The 16,315-nt window shown below is 32.6% G+C and overlaps 1 protein-coding gene across 2 annotated transcripts in view; it reads left to right on the top strand.

The window, feature by feature from the left end:
- LOC114329001 (carboxypeptidase Q-like) overlaps positions 1–16,315 on the top strand; it is a 61,190-nt gene that overhangs the window by 18,290 nt on the left and 26,585 nt on the right. For both annotated transcript variants that reach the window (XM_050662710.1, XM_028278012.2), the window contains one exon: positions 9,918–10,100. In XM_050662710.1, coding sequence (XP_050518667.1) covers positions 9,918–10,100 — 183 coding nt within the window. The remainder of the gene's footprint in view (positions 1–9,917; positions 10,101–16,315) is intronic.

The raw sequence follows: 16,315 nt of genomic DNA, 5'->3' as shown, positions 1-16,315 counted from the left end.
ATTCTTCAAATATTATTTCTACGCGTATATAATAAAATATGTCTAGTGGCTGTAATTCCAGTGTACTCGGCAAAATGATTCTAAATAAAAATAAAATAATTTTTTTAAGAAACGCTTTTCTTTAGTTACGAGTGACTAAAATTGAAAATATAAAAAGATCAACTAAAAAGCAAAAAATAAAAAAAATTGAAAAAATCTAACACATTCGTCAAAGAAAAGCGTGGCGCGACTTCATCCAATAAACGGTTTTCGCTCCACGCTTTTCTTTAACGAATGTGTTAGATTTTTTAATTTTATTTTATTTTTTGCTTTTTAGTTGATTTTTTTATATATTTAATTTTAGTCACTCGTAACTAAAGAAAAGCGTTTCTTAAAAAAATTTTTTTAATTTTTTTTATTTTTTACTTTTTAGTCTTACACTTTTCAAACATTAACATATATCGTCATGTTTATTAAAATATGTATAAAACATATGATGTACTACCATGAAAAGTAGTCGGAATCAGCAAAAAATTTGAAACTTGATTGTTTATTTATGAAGCATAACGTAAGCAATTAATGTAAAAAGTGAAATTATATATAGCTCATATCATTAGCTACAATCCGTAAAAGTTTCAAGTATTTACATTGTAAAAAACAAGAGAATTTAAGCATTTTCCATTAAAATCTTTTTTTTTATTTAAATAATTAATAAACATAAAAAAATTGTTATTGCCTATTCGTGTATTGTTCCCGCGAATGCATATGTCTGAAAATTTTCACTCATTTGCACTGAAGAAAAGGCAGTCAAATTACCGTCTAAAGATTTGACGCAAACTATTGAACTAAATAAAAGCGTTTAATAAAAAGAACACACCTACTGCCTAAATATTTCGTGTTGGTACCACGTGATCTCACGGGCTATGACGCGGATGACGTGCAACGGTAAGTAAATTAGATGGACTATAAAGGCAAAATTCTATTAAAAACAGTAGGTATGCGAACTGTTTAATAAATGCTTAGATGGGGGTACGATTCCAAAAGACTGGAACAATGCAGTGATATAATAATATTGTTACACAAAAAGGTGATATTACTAAATTAAAAAATTATAGACCCATCATCCTCTTGACACATATGTACAAACTTTTTATGAAAATCTTAACGAAGAGACTAACACCTAAACTTGATTTCTGTCTGCCCAGAGAACAGGCAGGCTTCAGGGCAGGATATGGCATAAATGACCATTTGCATACTATAAAAGATATTAATTGAAAAATGCATCGAGTACAACATACTACTGATTTTTTGCATTTGTCGATTACAAGAAGGCTTTTGATTCTGTAGAGTTTTAAACAGTACTGGAAGCCCGAAAGCAAAGCCGAATAGACTACAGGTACACTTCGCGTCATATAAAACTGGTACACTTTTTTTCCCAATGTAAACCTGTGTTCAGACTGACAATTATTGTTCGTGAATCACGTCGTTGTTGCCATCACAGATAACGGAATTGCACTAAATCTAAATACAAAAAAAATAACGTTTAAAATGTATATTTCGAACTGTAATACATATATTTAAATTCCACAATTGTTCATTCCAGTGTGTTTTATTTATTATTCTACACAAACTTAATGCAGTTTTGTCCTACAATTTACGAGAAACCAATCACACCTCTCGATTTCACATTAAACATAATAATTTAAAGTCATGTCAAGATTTATTATCTATCAATATTTTTGAATTGAAATATTTTCATAAATTATAATAAAACACGAATCAATGTATGGATACTTAATCGAGATGACGGAAAATTACAATTGTTTTAGTTTTTAGTATTAAAAAATGCGGTCTGTCGCACAGCCCCGTTTTTACCTAGTTTGATATAATACTTTCGTTGAACTGGCAACGTTGCCTTAGAAATTAGAATGACACTTGTGACAAGATCAACTTACACAACTTGAAAAACACGATTTTCGGTTATAAGAGTTGTACCAGTTTTTTTTGACGCGAAGTGTACCTACACGTCACTAATCAAAAACATATAATATGTAGGGCTGCTTTATCCTTTAGGCCAGCGGTTCTCAAACTCTTTGAGTCATGTACCACCTACAGTTTTTTTATTATTTTTGGTACCACCCATACTTTTAGATTGCGTTATCAAGACTTAATAAGTACTACTATTTTAAATTTTTTGTGTTTTGTGTACCACCGCAAATAATTATATGTACCACCAGTGGTACATGTACCACAGATTGAGAACCGCTGCTTTAGGCAATATAGGCAGTTGACTAGGGCGGCAAATTATGAGAGGGTAGCAAAAATACTGTACAAAAAATATTTGTATATAAAAATTAAAATCGAATAACATTTAAGTACATCTACATAGTACATCCATCAATGGAATATAAGTGGGCATTCATTACTAGAAAACAAATTGCATTTTCTTAACACTATTCATTCAAAAAGGACAGAAGTCGTAAATTTAGGGATTATTGGGCCGTCGGCAGCACCGCAAAGGCGGCGGACGCACTGTTCTATAATTTTTTTAAACTGAATCCTTTTGGATTATTCGTGGTTGAAAATTTGCAATTTTCATTGAAAAATGTCGCCTTTTCGGACGGTTTTTTGCTAATATCTTAAAAATTATGCATCTAACGAAAAAAACTATATAAAACATTTTTGTAGCTTATAAAAAATCAAAGAGATTCGTTCCTTCATAAGTCTTCTAGTGATAATATAAAAAGAGATATGGTAGGTGAAAATAATTTTTTTTGCATGCTCAAATGGGTGTGTTCAGCTTAATAACAGAGAAATGGTCGATTTTAAGGGTATAATGCTATCAATATCTTTTGTAAGTCCTGCCTGAAAAGACCTTTAAAACGAACGCACTGTTAAATTTCGATTACATTCAAACTAAGCGAGATATGGTGCAACAAAAAAGGATGACTAATTTATTTTAAGATAAAATGCGAAGTATGTATATTTTAACCCCGCATCCAGTAGATTTGAATGCATCGTTTGGCTTCTACAATACCTTTTACTATAGTTTTATTTCTATGTTCAACAAGTTGGACGGGTTTAAAATGTATGGTTTAAAAAAATAAGATCAAATTATAGAGCATTTTTAATTTTTTATTCAATCTTCCTTTTTCTCCATGTAACTCGAAAATGACAATGAGATACAGTAATGAAAGAAAAATAAAATTGTTACCTAAAAGAAAACCTACATTTTTGGAGGTATTTTTTTACGTATCTCTTATCACTTTCGAATTACATGGAGAAAAAGGAAGATTTTTAAGATAATTTAAAATTGCACTCTATAATTTGATCTTATTCTTTTCAAAAACCATTCATTTTAAACCCGTCCAACTTTTTGAATATAAAAATAACACTATAGTAAAAGGTATTCTAGAAGAAAAACGATGCATTTAAATTCTGATGGATGAGGGGTTAAATATACTTCGAATTTTTCCTTAAAATACATTAGTCATAAGTTTTTTTGCACCATATCTCTCTTAGTTTGAACGTAACCGACATTTAACAGTTCTCGTTTTAAAGGTCTTTTCAAGCACTACAAAAGGTACTACTGGTATTTTAAGTTGAATACACCGATTTGAGCATGCACAAAAAAATCTTTTTTCGTCTAACATCTCTTTTTTATTAAAACTAGAAGATTTATGAAAACATGAATCTCTCTGATTTTTCATGATTTACAAAAATATTTTATATAGTTTTTTTCGTTAGATGCACAATTTTTATGGTATTCCCAAAAACAGTCTCCGAAAGGTGTCATTTTTCAATGAAAATGGCACATTTTTAACCACGAATAACTCAAAAAGTATTGAGTTTTCAAAAAAATTTATAAAACAGTTATTGCTTAGAATTAGGTTCTCTGGCCACTTCCGGTGATAGTTTGATGAAAAAAATTTCCACTCCCGAGAACGGGTGGGAATCACCCCTAAGTTAAAAGTGTCATAGGATATAGCGTAGACTTTGTTTCTTGAGCTATTCCCTACTTTACATTAAAAATATCAAGTAAATTGATGCAGTAGGATGGAATTCGGAGCCAAATACCCTCACTGACTGCACTAATAGATACATAAATGCCTTCACTTAAAGGGTCATTTGGATACCACAATAAAATCACCAATCACCAATATTTGGACCGCGTTGTGTAATAGCGGATTAAGCGCCAAAATGTAGTTTTGAGATAAATCGGTTTAAAGATTTTAAATTTGTTTTTGGTACTATTTCTAAAATATAGTACTGACATGTTTCATATTTAATATATTAATGCAAATGTAAATAGACTTTTACATGTGTTTAAATTTTTTTAAAAATAATTTATATTTTAAAAGGTATTCGATCAAATGTCGCTTAATTCGTTAATGATTTTTTAAGATATGCATGAGTTAAGATCCGAATACCGGATTAAGAGACATATTTGGCGCTTAATCTGATGTTACCTTACAAAGGATGTCTTTTAATTCGATATCTTTAACGTTAGTAAATATGTTATGTTTTGTAATAAAGAATTAACCGACTATTCGTGGCGCTTGATTCGTTATTACACTTACAAAGATGCGGATTTTTGTTTATGACAATGGATTATGTACCATTATTGGCGTTTAGTTCGATATTGCAAATCCTAGTGTGGGATTTTTTTTAAGAAAATAAAAAATGTCGCTTAATACAGGCATTTAAAAACAGCTTTTTTTTAAATGTTTTACAAAAAACATATTTTTATACATAGATTTGCACCCTAGCTGCAAGATGGCACTATTATCTCGATTTTGGACTTTTGGCGGTTAATCCGTTATTACATAACGCGGTCCAATTGACATATCTAAATATTTAAAGAAGAGTGGATTGAAAGATATTTTCCCTAATTTTGATATTGCTTTGCGCATTTATTTGTGCCTCCCAGTTGCCAAGCAACGTGTCCGCTGAAAGGTCATTTTCGAAAATGTCATGAATTTAAAATAGTCATGAATATAGTTTCCGATCAAGTATGACGCAAGAACGTCTTAACAATTTGTCGATTTTGTCCATAGAAAGTGACGTAACAAAGGCGATAAATTATGACGACATTATACATGATTTTTCCAAAGAAAAATCAAGAAAGAAATCGGATGTGATTGAACTTAAATGATAATTTTTATGTATTCTTATTTAAATAAAAAAATCTGCTTGCAATTTTTTTTTCGCAAAAATGGTACATGCTTGAAGGGCGGCTACTAGAGAATTGCCTAGGGCGTCAATTGACCTAAATGCGGCCCTGATAATATGAGAACGTTACATCAAGTATACGACTACACGGGGAAACAGAAAAATTCAGCTTAGATCGAGGAGTATGACAAGGAGACAATATTTCACCAAAATTGTTAACGGCAGCTCTAACTAAAGTCAATATTTAAAAACACTCATTGGCAAGAAATGGGCATCAATATAGATGGAGAAAGATTAAACCATCTGACATTTGCAGATGATGTTGTATTAATCGCAGATAACTTACAGGATACAGTTTCTATGATACATACATTCGCTTAAAACTCTGTCTGAGAGAGCAGGATTAAAAATAAACTTTGAGAAAACTAAACTCATTACAAATCTTCTAATGAGTGGAAGCATAACTATTGATAATAATACCATACAACAAACAAACACTTACAGATATCTGGGACACGAGATCAAAATAAGCAGAGACAATTAGTGCAGCCGATATGTGAAACAATTGTGCAATTAATGATAGAAGTATATAATTTGGACCACATTTACTGCACATATTATAAAGGTTCAAGTTTAGATATACGCTGTGAGCTCGTACGTAGAGGGGATATTTACAAATTCGCGAACGCCAGTAGTGACAAGTTTGTAAACGTTTACCGGAAATTTGACATAAATGTCAAAGTGATTAATTTAAAATTTTAAATTAGAAACATTAATTATAAACAATATTAGTTGGTCAAAGCTGTGGTATATATTTTTACCTTAAATATACTTACGTTTTAAATACTGAATTTAAGTTTTTTTAATGTTCCGTAATATCTAATTATAAATAATCTATTATAATCTTAGCGCCATCTACACGATTATTGTCAAAGTATCCGAAGTAAGAAATTGATATTTTATCAATAGAACGTCAAAATGATTAGAAAAATCTTAAAAAAATCGATTACAATTTAATTACTTTTTTGCGTTGTAAATATTAAGCGATAACAATTAAATAATAAATTTAAAAATTACCGGTAAAAGTTGAATTAGTAACCGCTAGGAGCGACACCAGCGAAGCTCAGAGCGTATAAGGCCATTTCAGATTTTGCCTTTTACAAAAATGGCGGGGATTCAAAATGGCGACTATACATTGTGACTAATAGCACTTTTGAACGAGTCTTCAGATTTCAACCAAATTTGGTATATAGGTTCTTTTTTTGATGTATAAGATCGAGGTCTTGAACCGGAAAAATCGGTTAACCAGAAGTTGTGTTTTTCCTGGTTTTTATGTAAAAATATGCTGTTTTTCTTTCAATTCTTTCACCCCGTATGTATTAATTTTTCAAAAAGTTAATACCGCCATTAAAAAGAGCGTAAAAATATTTTTTAGGAAATATTTTTAACTTTTTAGTTATGTTAATTACCATTCAATAAATGCAAAACGTATCTTCACATGTACCTATATGCGGCGGATTCGTGCAAATATTATAAGAGTTATTGTGCATTTAATGGTAGAAGCATATAATTTGGACCACATATACTATACATATAAAGGTTCAAATTTAGATACGAGGCCATCTCAGTTTTTGTTCCTTTTACAAAAATGGCGGGCATTCAAAATGGCGACTATACATATGTGACTAATAGCACGATAACTTTTGAACGAAACGTCAGATTTCAACCAAATTTGGTATGTAGTTTCTTTTTTTGATGAATAATATCGAGGTCTTGAACCGGAAGAATCGCTTTACCAAAATTTGTGTTTTTACTGTTTTTTTTTTATGTAATGATATGTTGTTTTTTTTCAAATCTTTCACCCTGTATATATAAATATTTCAAAACGGTAATACTCCATTGAAAAGAGTGTAAATATATTTTTTAGAAAATGTTTTGGACTTTTCAGTTGTGTTAATTACCATTTAATAAATGCATAACGTATGTTCATATGTACCTGTGGGCGGCAGATTCATTTTGAATGAATGAATGCCCGCCATTTTTGTAGGCCACCAGTGGCGCACTCAGAATTTTCCACTAGGGGGTTGGCTTTTGCGGGGTTCGGACAAATAATCCCTGGCAAAAAATCCCCACAAATTATCCCTGGACAAAAAATCCCCAGACAAAAAATCCTCGGACCAAAATAATCCCTGGGCAAAAAATCCCGGACAAATAATCCCCACAAATTTTTTCGACAAAATATCTCCACAAAAAATCCCCATGAAATATTTGCTACCGAATAGTTCTCTAAAAGTTCTCCAGTGAACGCAATCAGCTCAAATGTTTTTCAGCCTCAGTGCATAAGAGTTATAGCAATGGCCATGAAACCGCTTTTCGGCACGACAATAATGATTAGTAATTAAGATTAAGCATGAATTGTAATTTCGATTACCAAATTTCAAATTTCAATTTCATGCCGAAAACTTCAAATTTTACATGACAAACGAGTGTGAGTTTTTTCAAAAATCGTGGAAGATATGGGGAATCAGCTAAGGCTGTGGGAATTATGTTGTAATTATTCGCTTAAATCTTTTACTCACTCTGCCTTGAATAACTAAGTTCAAAACATTGCCTATTATCTGTGTACATCGATGAAAATTTTTTGCGCAATTAACCCTTGTAAGGCGGTGCTTAGATTATTACGTAAACAACGGTGCGGGGTGCATTTGCACCCCATACGTATATCCTTTTTTTATATGTGAACGTTGGGGAAATTGATTTGAAAGATAATTAGGACTTGTTTTTCATATTATGAAACATAATTTTACAAACAAAGTACTTATTTCTTCTTAAAAACAATATTATCGCTGCAAGACAAATACATGAAATTTTTCACAGTGTGAGCAACACAAAGTTTTTACACACAATACAGTTATGCCGGGACTTTCGGTCTTTTTTCTCTGCCATAAATAACACCGACATTGTCCCATACCTCTGTTAGTTTCAGGTGGAACAGCAGAAACGTCTAATTCAGGATGAAATTTTCATCATTTGCACCTTACCGTCAGTTTTCCAAAAAATAAAACAAAAATAAACGCAAAGAGTTTTAAATGCTGTAATGGGTGGAATGCGTTTAGAATTTAATTTAATGCGAAAAAAAAATGGATAAAAATCAAAAAAATTTATTAAAAAAGATAGGTGAGAAAAACGAGGTCTGAAAACCTTACGAAGCCTTACGAGGGTTAAGAATGTTTATGAAAACGCAGAACACATAGCTTTTGAAAGCTGTTGAAGCAGGTTTCTGAAATGTTGCTTGCAGTGAATTGAAACTGATGACATGACTTTTGACATGACATATTTTTTGTGATGTATTACTAAAATGATTACTACCATACGCTGAAGAAATTGTTGGTTACTACCAGTGTGATTTCAGGCCCGGAAGATCAACTATTTACTATTAGACAAACGCTTGAAAGGATTGGGAGTATAATCAAGACGTGCGTCAGATCTTTATAGATTTCAAACAGGCTTATGATTCAATTAATCATCCTACACTATGGAATACAATGGTCGAGCTGGGCGTACCTAATAAACTAACTACGGCAACGCAAATGTGTGTAAGTAACTTCGTTGCATAAGTTAGAAGAGGTGGGGAAATATCAAATGCTTTCTGCGTAAATTCTGGACAGAGACAGGGAGATCCGCTATCCCCATTGTTGTTTAACCTGGCCTTAGAATATGCCATGCGAAAAATTTATCCAAAAATCAAACCAGAAATAGCTACTCGGGGAGAGGCCAGATGGGAGAAGGTCTGTAGGACGGCCTAGAAAAAGGTGGAAAGATGCAGAAATAGTGGAACAGGACCAACAAACATGGAAGGCAATAGTAAACCACTCGCAAAGACACTCGAAGAGTTATAACGCCGTTGATAATTATAATGACTAAATATTTTTAGCTTTAAATTTACAAAAATGAACAGGTTTTTTGCATTACAGTCAAGATTATCGTTTTCAGGACAGACAATATTTTTAACATAGTTATTCAAAGTAGGGTGTAAAAGATTTAAGCGAATAATTACAACATGGTTCCCACAGTCTTAGCTCATTCTTCATATCTTTCGCGATTTTTGAAAAAACTCAGACTCGTTTGTCATATAAAATTTGAAGTTTTCGGCATGGAATTGAAATTCTAAATTAGGTAATCGAAATTACAATTCATGCTTATTTTTAATTGTTAATCATTATTTTCGTGCCAAAAAGCGGTTTCATGGCGATTGCTATAGCTCTCACGCACTAAAGCTGAAAAACATTTGAATCGATTGCATTCACGGGAAAATTCTTAGACAACTATTCGGCAGCAAATATTTCTTGGGAATTTTTGGTCCGGGGATTATTTGTCTGGGGATTGTTTGTCCAGGGATAATTTGTGGAGATTTTTTGTCCGGGGATTATTTGTCCTAGCATCGCTTGGGCACCGAAATTTTTTTGTACTGTTTCTGAAAGACAAGTTACATTTTTCTACTATTATTTATATTTTTTTATATGCCCTGGGAGGGGTTTTAACCCCAAAACCCCCCCTGGGTGCGCCACTGTACGCCACTGACATTTGGCAAACTAGGCCATATTTTAAAAAGTTCAATTCTCATGTGCCTCAAGCGAAAGGTCTATAACCAATGTGTTTTGCCTGTACAAACTTATGGAGCAGAGAAATTAACTAGACATTAATCTGATGAGTCAACCTTTTATATCCAGCTTACTTTTTTTCTGGTTAAGTATTCTTTATTTTAGATCTGTCCTTTGGACAGCTGAAGAAGAGGGACTGATTGGAGTCCAAGCCTATGACAAAGCCCACAAAGACGAATTGGACAAACATATTTTTGTAATGGAATCTGATGAAGGAGTTTTTACACCTTTAGGTCTAGAATACGTCGCTGGTCATGAGGGAGAATGTATTTTGAAGGAAGTACTAAAGTAAGTTTAAGTGCTAGTATATACAGGGTGAGGCAGATACAAGGTCAAGTAGATATATCTAGGGTGAACTTTTTAATGAAAATATTTTCATCTATGTGCTACTTCCGGTTACACCGGAAGTTGCTTATAACTTCGTTTTTTAAATAGGACCCACTGGACAATTCGATATAAATTTTAGAATCGAATTGTTTTGTAATGCCCCTTTGTCCGCTTCTTCTCGATCGACGATGGTAAATAAATGTTTGAGTGTGGAGTAAAAATATGGTTTTATTGACAGCTACTGAGTATTACGCTATAAATTATGTTGTTCAGGTAACTTTCTACAGTGGCGTAACAAACTCCGTCGGGCCCCCCTGCAGAATTGGAAATGGGGGCCCCTTTAAAAAATTACTAAATGCGACATGTGTTACAAATACCTATATGTCGTTACAGACCAGTAAATGAACGTAAAATATAGCAACACCGTGTAATTTTTCAGTGTCACCACCGAAGTGGTTAACTCAAGACTTTTCGAGTTATTTATAAGTAAAAATATTTATATTACAAGTCACAAACCACGAGTATATGCAAATTTTAAACAGCCATATCTTAACCAATTTTTGTCTTTAAGAATAAAGCCAACATATTTATAAAAGCAAAACCTACACTTCTTTACTCTTTGAGATTTTTCGTATCACTAATACTTTTTAAGTAATTCTGAAAAAAGGCATTTTTCCAAAATAAAAAAAACCTTTTTTTACTACTAAATCATTTTTTTTTCAAAATTAAGAACTTTGAAATGGTCGAACTTACAGATCATATAAACAATAAATATTTCAAGTAAATGGTAAAGCGCTAACATAAATTTTATTTGGGGTGCGAAATAGGGGGAGATTTTCACGATTTTTTTTTTACCAAAAAAGGGGACTTTATTTTGAGCGTAACTTGTATAGTTTTGGTGCTGGAAACTGTATAAAACAATAATAATCAAGCTTTTTTTTTGTAACATTTAAAAAAGTTTTAATGAGTTTTTCCCAAAAAGTGCTTTATTTTTTGGTTATTTCAGGTTGAACTGTTCGATTTGGAATTGGACGAATAAGAATAATTTTTCATGAGCTTCAACTGTGCTTTTACTGTGTCGATAGACTTCATAAATAAGTGCACCATTTTTTTATCTTATATGCTACATTTTTGCTACAAATATTTTTCTATATCTAATATTTAATTCGATAAAATAATTATTTTTGAGTTATTTGCGAAAACCCGTTTGAAACGTGATTTTTTGTTGAAAAATAAACATTTTCACTCGTAAATGACTTGAAAAGTATTAACATAGATAAAGAAACTCCATAGAACAAAAGCTGCTTATAATTAGTCAATTTATACATTTCCGGACTTATTTTAAACGTATGTTTTTGACCTCAAGAAGTGGTGTCACCCCCGATGTAATAAAAGCAACCAACGGCATAAGGCCAATTTTGAAGTGAAGTGTAACTAGAACCTAAATCCAAATGGTCAAGCAAATACGTCCGTCGTGACCCTGATAATGTCACTCCAAAACTGTGATTTACTGAACTATTGGTGTATTCATGCATTGTTTTATTGTTTATGACGACTTACATTTCTCATCTTTATTGGTATAGAATAAAATAGAACAAAATTACTAAATGATTACATTAGTACATAGTAATGTTCTATGAGAAGAACAACTTTCTTCGTGCACTACTATCAGCGAATTCTACAATTTTATTAATTCGGATGGGCAAGTTCATTTTCAATACTGCACTGCTTAAAAAACGTATGTATGCGAATAATATAACAACACATTTTTACATATATTAGACGAAAGATGGGGCCCATTACATATTGAGGCCCCCCGTAAGTTTCATGCTGCGGGGGCCTCTGTTACGCCTCTGAATAATTGTATGTATCGAAATACTAAACGTGTGTAGAGATTAAAGAGGAAACCCATTTCTAGATTTAGAAATATTGTTCTAAAATTCGGCAAATTGCAATTCTCAAATCTTTCAATAGTCACGTACAAAGCATTATAGTTTATCGTCACCATAAAAGTTCGAGAGACTGGAAAGGATATACATATACACACGTAAAATAATATATAACAGATTTTTACATAATATGAGACAACAAGATGGGGCCCCTGATCAATTGGGGCCCCCCGCAAGCTTCATGCTGCGGGGGCCTCTGTTACGCCCCTGACTTTCAATAATAGACTGCGACCCAAAACAGTCCCTTTGGTTAATTTATAATCTCATCAAAATATACAATTCATCAATAAGTTGCATGACAACAGCAACTAATTTTGTAATCTTTCGAAAGCGTACAACTACAGTTTATTGAGTAAACTATTGCAACATGTACTAGGAAGTACTATTGGAAATACCACGATACAGTATAAAGAGGGACAGTAAAACCGCTTCCATGTCGGCACTTTGATTTCAAGAAGTAATATCGGCAGTACGCAATTGGTAATTCACCAGTGCTGGATGCGGATTTTTTCTGTTAAAACCAGTACGTTTATATGCGACTAGCAATGCGAGAGTGGGACAAAAGCGACATGAGACAAAAGCGACTAAAGATTTTACTTCCAATTTTTCGGAGAGTGGTTCTACTATCACCACGATTTGGCAATTTACTTAGGTTGAGAAAGGTTCACTGGACTCTAATAATTAAAATATTACTCGATATATTTTTCCCAATGTTTCAATTATACACGGTGAAACTACAACAGTTTAAAAAGTTAAGAATAATGTGAGATTACAAATTAAGGGATTAATTTGAGATTGAACACCCAGTATATTTTTACACTTTTGGATTCTCCTCGTTGTCTTTTTTCTTAAAATATAAAATATTTATTTTTTCTTCAAATGCTTTTTAATAATTATTGTTATATTGTTAACTATTGTTACAAATTATTAATACAGCGAAATGTTTAATTTTAGTGTACAGGGTTGGTCGAAACACGGAATGAGTTTCTTAAATAGAACACCGTGTATTTTAGTATTGTAATGAAATGATCTGCTTTAATAAAGCTAACTGCTTTAGTTTGTGAATTATTCCTGATTTTTTACGCCAAACATTAGTTGCAACAAAAGTTACGTGAAATTTTATTAGGTTGGCCGTGAAAATATTCAATCAAACATAATTTTTTGAAAAAAAAAATAATGTTAATCTAGACTGATCCCCTTACTGATCGTAATATTCGATGAGATATCAAAATACCTACCTAGTACCTAGTTAAAATTGTTGGTGAGTAAAATATTAATAAAAGCATACAATATTCACATAGTTGGCTATGAGACTAAATTTACTTAAATATTTGACATTATACCATTTTTATATTTCCTCTTGGTTTGTTGTCATTACTAACAGGAATTTATCTAATGAGGAACTGATTAATATGGTTGTGTGATAGGAGAGAGAGTATAACAAAAATGTGCTCCTACTAATAAGAATTGATCTTCAGCAATTCCCCGATGACGACAACCAAGAAGAGAAACTTTTGAAAGGTTACCAGAATGGTTTCAACGGATTAGGGGACACTTAGATTACGAGGAATCTCATTGAAACAAACTATTGTAAATGAATAACATGAGAATTAAATGTAATCCCTAATATTACTGAGGATCTGCATATTAGTACGGCCGTTTTCATAATCTAAGTGTCTAGTCCGTCAAAACTTTGAAAAGTTTCTATTCTTGGCTGTCGTCTATCAGAAAATTGTTGATGGTAAATTCTTATTGCTAATAACATATTTTCTCAGTTCCTCATTAGAAAAATTCATATTAGTAATTGTAACAAAACAACTGGAACTATAAAAATAGTATGCCGAATGTTTAAACAAAATTAGTGTCATACCCAACTAGGTACAATATTGTATATTTTTATTAACATTTTACGCACCAACAATCTTAACTATGTAGGTATTTTGATTTATATTCCAATATTAATAAATAATTAACGATCAGTCTAGATTAATATGTATTTTTTCGAAAAATTATTTTTTACCTACTGAAAATTTTTACTGGCAACCTAACAAAATTTCACGTAATTTTTGTTGCAATCAATGTTTGGATTAAAGAATCACGAACAACTCCCAAAGTAATTAAGTATAAGGAATGCTTAGGAAATAAAAAGTACCATAAAATATCGTTTCATTACAATACTAAAATACAGGGTGTTCCATTAAAAAAAACTCAGAAAATACTCCTTCCAACTATATGTTACAACTTACGGTTACAACTTTTTGTGATATTATACACGAGCGGGACACCCTTAAAAAAGCGCTTAGTTTTCGAGATACTGACCACGGAGGGGTGAATGGCTAATTTTATTCATACTTTATATTTTCGAGAATGCTGAAAACGAAAATGAGGTTTATTTTGAATTTTTTGTGGGGAAACATTGTCAAAATCGCAATTTTAACCTAAAAAAAAAAAAAATGAAATCACGTTTTTTGCGTTTACCTCGCTACAACTCTGTTCCATTTTAATATTTTTTTCTGAAATTTTTACAGTATATAGCTCTAACATTTCTGAAGACAAAGGTACCTGCTTAAAATTTTTATTCTTATCATGATAAAGGTTATGAATTTTTCATAGAAAAAGGTGCGGATTTGTGCATTGCAAAGTTTAATCGCAAAAGTTGTGCGACGAAGTTTAAAACTTAGCTTCTTAATCACGTTTATTTGAAAGTAGAGAGTACAAAGAAGTTTTCTAGTAAGTTTTAGATCAAAATGTTTTATAGAAAAAAAAAATAGTGCGGCTTTTAATGTCGACATTAGAAATCCCCAATATAACGCTTATTTTTTTAGGGACAGACAATCTAGGTCTAATTTTTCACCTTTAGTACTATCCTTGGATTATAAGCTTTCATTTGACACCTCATTTGTCATTCTACCTAGTATAATGACGGAGAAGTAAACGTTCTTATTCTATTATTCTTGTAGGTACATTTAACATTGATTGAAATTATGAAAGAAATGGCATGGCAACACTGTGACGCACAAACATAAGATTCAGCTGTGCGTTACATAGGGTGTACTAATATCCAAGATGTCCCATGATTCTTAGGTCTCTACAAAATTACAAATTTATCAAAAAATCAAATAATACCTTTAGAGAACTTTGAGGCCTTAATTCAAGTTACTAAATGACAATGTACCTGTTTTCATCGAGACTTAGTGGTGTATTAACTAAAAATGACTGAAAACTGGAATATATTACTAAAAAATTGACGAGATCCACAAACTAATCATCATCATCATCCAGCCTCAAAAGTCCACTGCTGAACATAGGCCTCCTCCCCTCGTTTCCAACCCCATCTATCCTGCGCCGCCCTCATCCAGTTTTTATTTACCTTTCTTAAGTCATCAGTCCATCTTGTAGGCGGTCGACCGACGCTTCTCTTGTCTTCTCTTGGCCTCCATTCCAATAACCTCTTCGTCCATCGCCCATCTGTCATTCTGGCTACGTGTCCTGCCCATCTCCACTTCAACCTGGCTATCCTCTCGATGACGTCAGTCACCTCTGTTCTTCTCCTGATTTCTTCGTTTCTGATTTTGTCTCGCAGAGTTATTCCTAACATTGACCGCTCCATTCTTCTCTGCGTGACTCTTAGTTTGGTAGCCGAGGCTTTAGTTAAGGTAAGTGTTTCTGATCCGTACGTCAAGACTGGGAGGACGCACTGATCGAATACCTTTCTCTTTAGACATGTGGGTGACTCACTTTTAAAAGTTTCTCTCAGTTTTCCAAATGCTGCCCACCCAAGACCGATTCTTCTCTTCAGCTCATGAGTCTGGTTATCCCTGCCAATCGTAATTTCATGTCCCAGGTATTTATATCTATCTACGAGTTCTATTTCCTTCCCACCAATACTGATGTTCTGGTTGGGTACCAAATTTGTCATTATTTTTGTTTTTGAGATGTTTATATTTAAACCTACATTTTCTGTAGCTACAACGAGTTTTTGTACCATCTCTCTTGCCATACCTAGATCCTCAGCCACTATGACTATATCATCGGCGAAACGTAAGTTGTTTAGGTATTCTCCATCTATTTTTATTCCCTTTGTCATCCAATCCAAACTCTTGAAAGCATGTTCTAAGACCGTATTAAAAAGTTTAGGTGACATTGGGTCTCCTTGTCTAACCCCCCGTTCTATTTTTATGCGATTACTGTTAGTATGTAATTTGACAGTGGTTGTTGCCTGTAAGT

This window comes from Diabrotica virgifera, chromosome 9, assembly GCF_917563875.1.
Source record: "Diabrotica virgifera virgifera chromosome 9, PGI_DIABVI_V3a".
Classification (NCBI taxonomy): Eukaryota; Metazoa; Arthropoda; class Insecta; order Coleoptera; family Chrysomelidae; genus Diabrotica; species Diabrotica virgifera.
The sequence above is the reverse complement of the archived record's forward strand: the minus strand, read 5'-3'. Positions and strand labels throughout refer to the sequence as shown.